The sequence below is a fragment of the Narcine bancroftii genome, chromosome 5, assembly GCF_036971445.1.
Source record: "Narcine bancroftii isolate sNarBan1 chromosome 5, sNarBan1.hap1, whole genome shotgun sequence".
In the NCBI taxonomy this organism is placed as follows: domain Eukaryota; kingdom Metazoa; phylum Chordata; class Chondrichthyes; order Torpediniformes; family Narcinidae; genus Narcine; species Narcine bancroftii.
Genome location: NC_091473.1, coordinates 250,873,302 through 250,875,532, shown reverse-complemented (window position 1 = coordinate 250,875,532; position 2,231 = coordinate 250,873,302). Strand labels below are relative to the sequence as shown.

Sequence of the window (2,231 nt, the reverse complement as noted above, 5' to 3'; positions counted from 1 at the left end):
GTGCCTTTACCCAACAAACAAACATGTCCCTAGATAAACTTTAACCAGTAGTTTTGGAACATTTACCAGCAGCTGATTTCTCAATCACAGCTGGTGTTTCTAATTTCTTTTTAAATTGCTGGGACTTTAGACACTTAAAAATCACCCCCGCAATCCATCTTCTTTTCCTCCTCGATGCTCAGTCAAGGACAGTTTCTTTCCTGTTGTCATCAGACTCTTGAATGGATCTCTCATTGGTAAATTTTTCTCTCTACCAAGTGCCCTGTCCTGGTAACGCTTTGACTTATGGAAACACAACACCCTGCTCTTTTGCTTTATTATTGCACTACCGACTGTACTTAAGGGCGAGTTGACTTGCCTGGGTAGCACACAAAACAAAGCTCTTCACTGTACAGAAATAAACAATTCAATTGAATTTACTTCAGTTCAAAGATTTAGACGAGAGTTGTTTTGCCACCCTGTCCACATTTTTATGATTATAAGGAATAGAAGCAGGAGTTGAACATTTGGTACCTTGTGCAATAAACTAATTCTTTCTTTCTCTTTTCTTTTCTTTGGCTTGGCTTCGCGGACGAAGATTTATGGAGGGGGTAAAAGGTCCACGTCAGCTGCAGGCTGACTAATAACATTGGTTCTTTTAACACCCAAAATTTTCTTTCAATAAATACATATCAACGTCAATTAGAAAAAGCCCAAGCCCTCCCCAATGAAGCAAAGTCTCCGCTATCAAGATCAAGGGGGAGTTGGATGATGATAAGGAGTCTTCTTCAGCCACATCAGAACTGTAGTTGCAAATAAATATGTGGATCACTTCCTTAACTTCCTCAAGAGTATTCCAGTGTCTACAGTAAGACTGCAGTAATGTTTCTTTAGGCTGCAAAGTTGGGAAAGTCATGGAAAAAATCAACATAGCACACTGGGCACCGTTTTAGACTGCAAGTATGTGAGTGTAACAGTCCGGGGGGGGGTTGGACGTACAGTCGAGTGGTTGACCGTCAACGAATTTTTCCAGTACGATTTACACTGCAGGCTTCCTGTACATTCCTTTATAGACTGCCTGTGTCGCGGCAAAATTCCTTGATTGTGCCGTTACATGCCTGCAGTTCTAAAAAACCCTAGTGAGTATCCCTACTTGCCTGAAGGAGCACAGGTACAATAATTCTTTAGGGAAGAGTGTCTTCTTCGACGGTGAAGTCTGTTTGATTAAAACGTCTATTAATATTTCGCTCTTCCAACAGCCACTTGCTGCCACATTGACAATTTGTTGAGGTGGACAATATTTGTCCCTCAGTCAAAATCTCTGGAAAATGCAGGATTATTAAATTGCTGTTGGAAGATTGGAAATTTGCTGTAATTTTGCTTACAACGACAACCGTACTTCAAAATGATTCCACAAGCCTAAGGAAATTACTGATCACCAAAGTGGTTATATTCTTCCTTGATCCAAAAGGTTCACTGGCAATTAAAACACATCTCTTTTGATTGTGAAAATAAAACTTTTTAAATAGCATCAGTTTTACGGAGCTCATCTACAGGCATAGATGTCAATTATCTAAGCCAAGTTTTTATAAGTAGAGGAGAGAATTAATAGATGAATTCCTCGTAACGTTTGACCAGTATTCAGTGCGTTTGTCATGATTGCAGTTGAATGATTGTTCATTGGGGGGAAAAAAGATTCTGGTAGTTTCACTTACCTGCCAGTGAGGCACCGAGGAGAATGAGAGTAAACTGAATAGATTTCATGCTTAACAATAGCCTGCAGTCCTGCATATGATTGTCCCTTCAAGCAGTCCTGGTTTGTCATTTAGCTTCCTATCTTGAAATCACAGGTTTAACAAGAATGAAATGTTTGCCATTAATTGCGCAAAGCCCTTTGCAATGTTATCTGCTGGCCAAGGTATTCCTGTAAATGACCCTGGACATTTTCTCTGATGTGACACAACTTCATTGGGTGATATTCCCATACACGTTTATTTGAATTTCTGGTCACTATGGATCAGATCACTCACTATTCCTGGGTCAAGGGAACTACAGCCCATGAGAAAGGGGGCTCTGCCCAGAAATTGGCAATTTGTATTGAGCTATTTTGCAGATGATATGATATGATTTTAACCAAAAAAAAAATGTAAGATTTTCCTTTCTGGTCTAATGTGAATTTAACATAGAACATTTTTCAAACTCAACATTGGCCTCTAGTGATTTCAGTGTCCAGGAAACAGGAGTGTGGGAGA

General features: G+C 39.7%; 1 protein-coding gene across 6 annotated transcripts in view; it reads right to left on the bottom strand.

Annotated features, from left to right (window-relative positions):
* Window positions 1-1,825, bottom strand: part of LOC138765184 (CMRF35-like molecule 1) — a 25,308-nt gene extending 23,483 nt beyond the window's left edge. For 2 of the 6 annotated variants that reach the window (XM_069942099.1, XM_069942100.1), the window contains exon 1: window positions 1,695-1,825. In XM_069942099.1, coding sequence (XP_069798200.1) covers window positions 1,695-1,770 — 76 coding nt within the window. In that variant the 5' untranslated portion in view covers window positions 1,771-1,825. The remainder of the gene's footprint in view (window positions 1-1,694) is intronic. The other 4 variants (XM_069942096.1, XM_069942095.1, XM_069942093.1 and 1 more) reach the window with 3 other exon arrangements.
* Window positions 1,826-2,231: the final 406 nt, after the last annotated feature.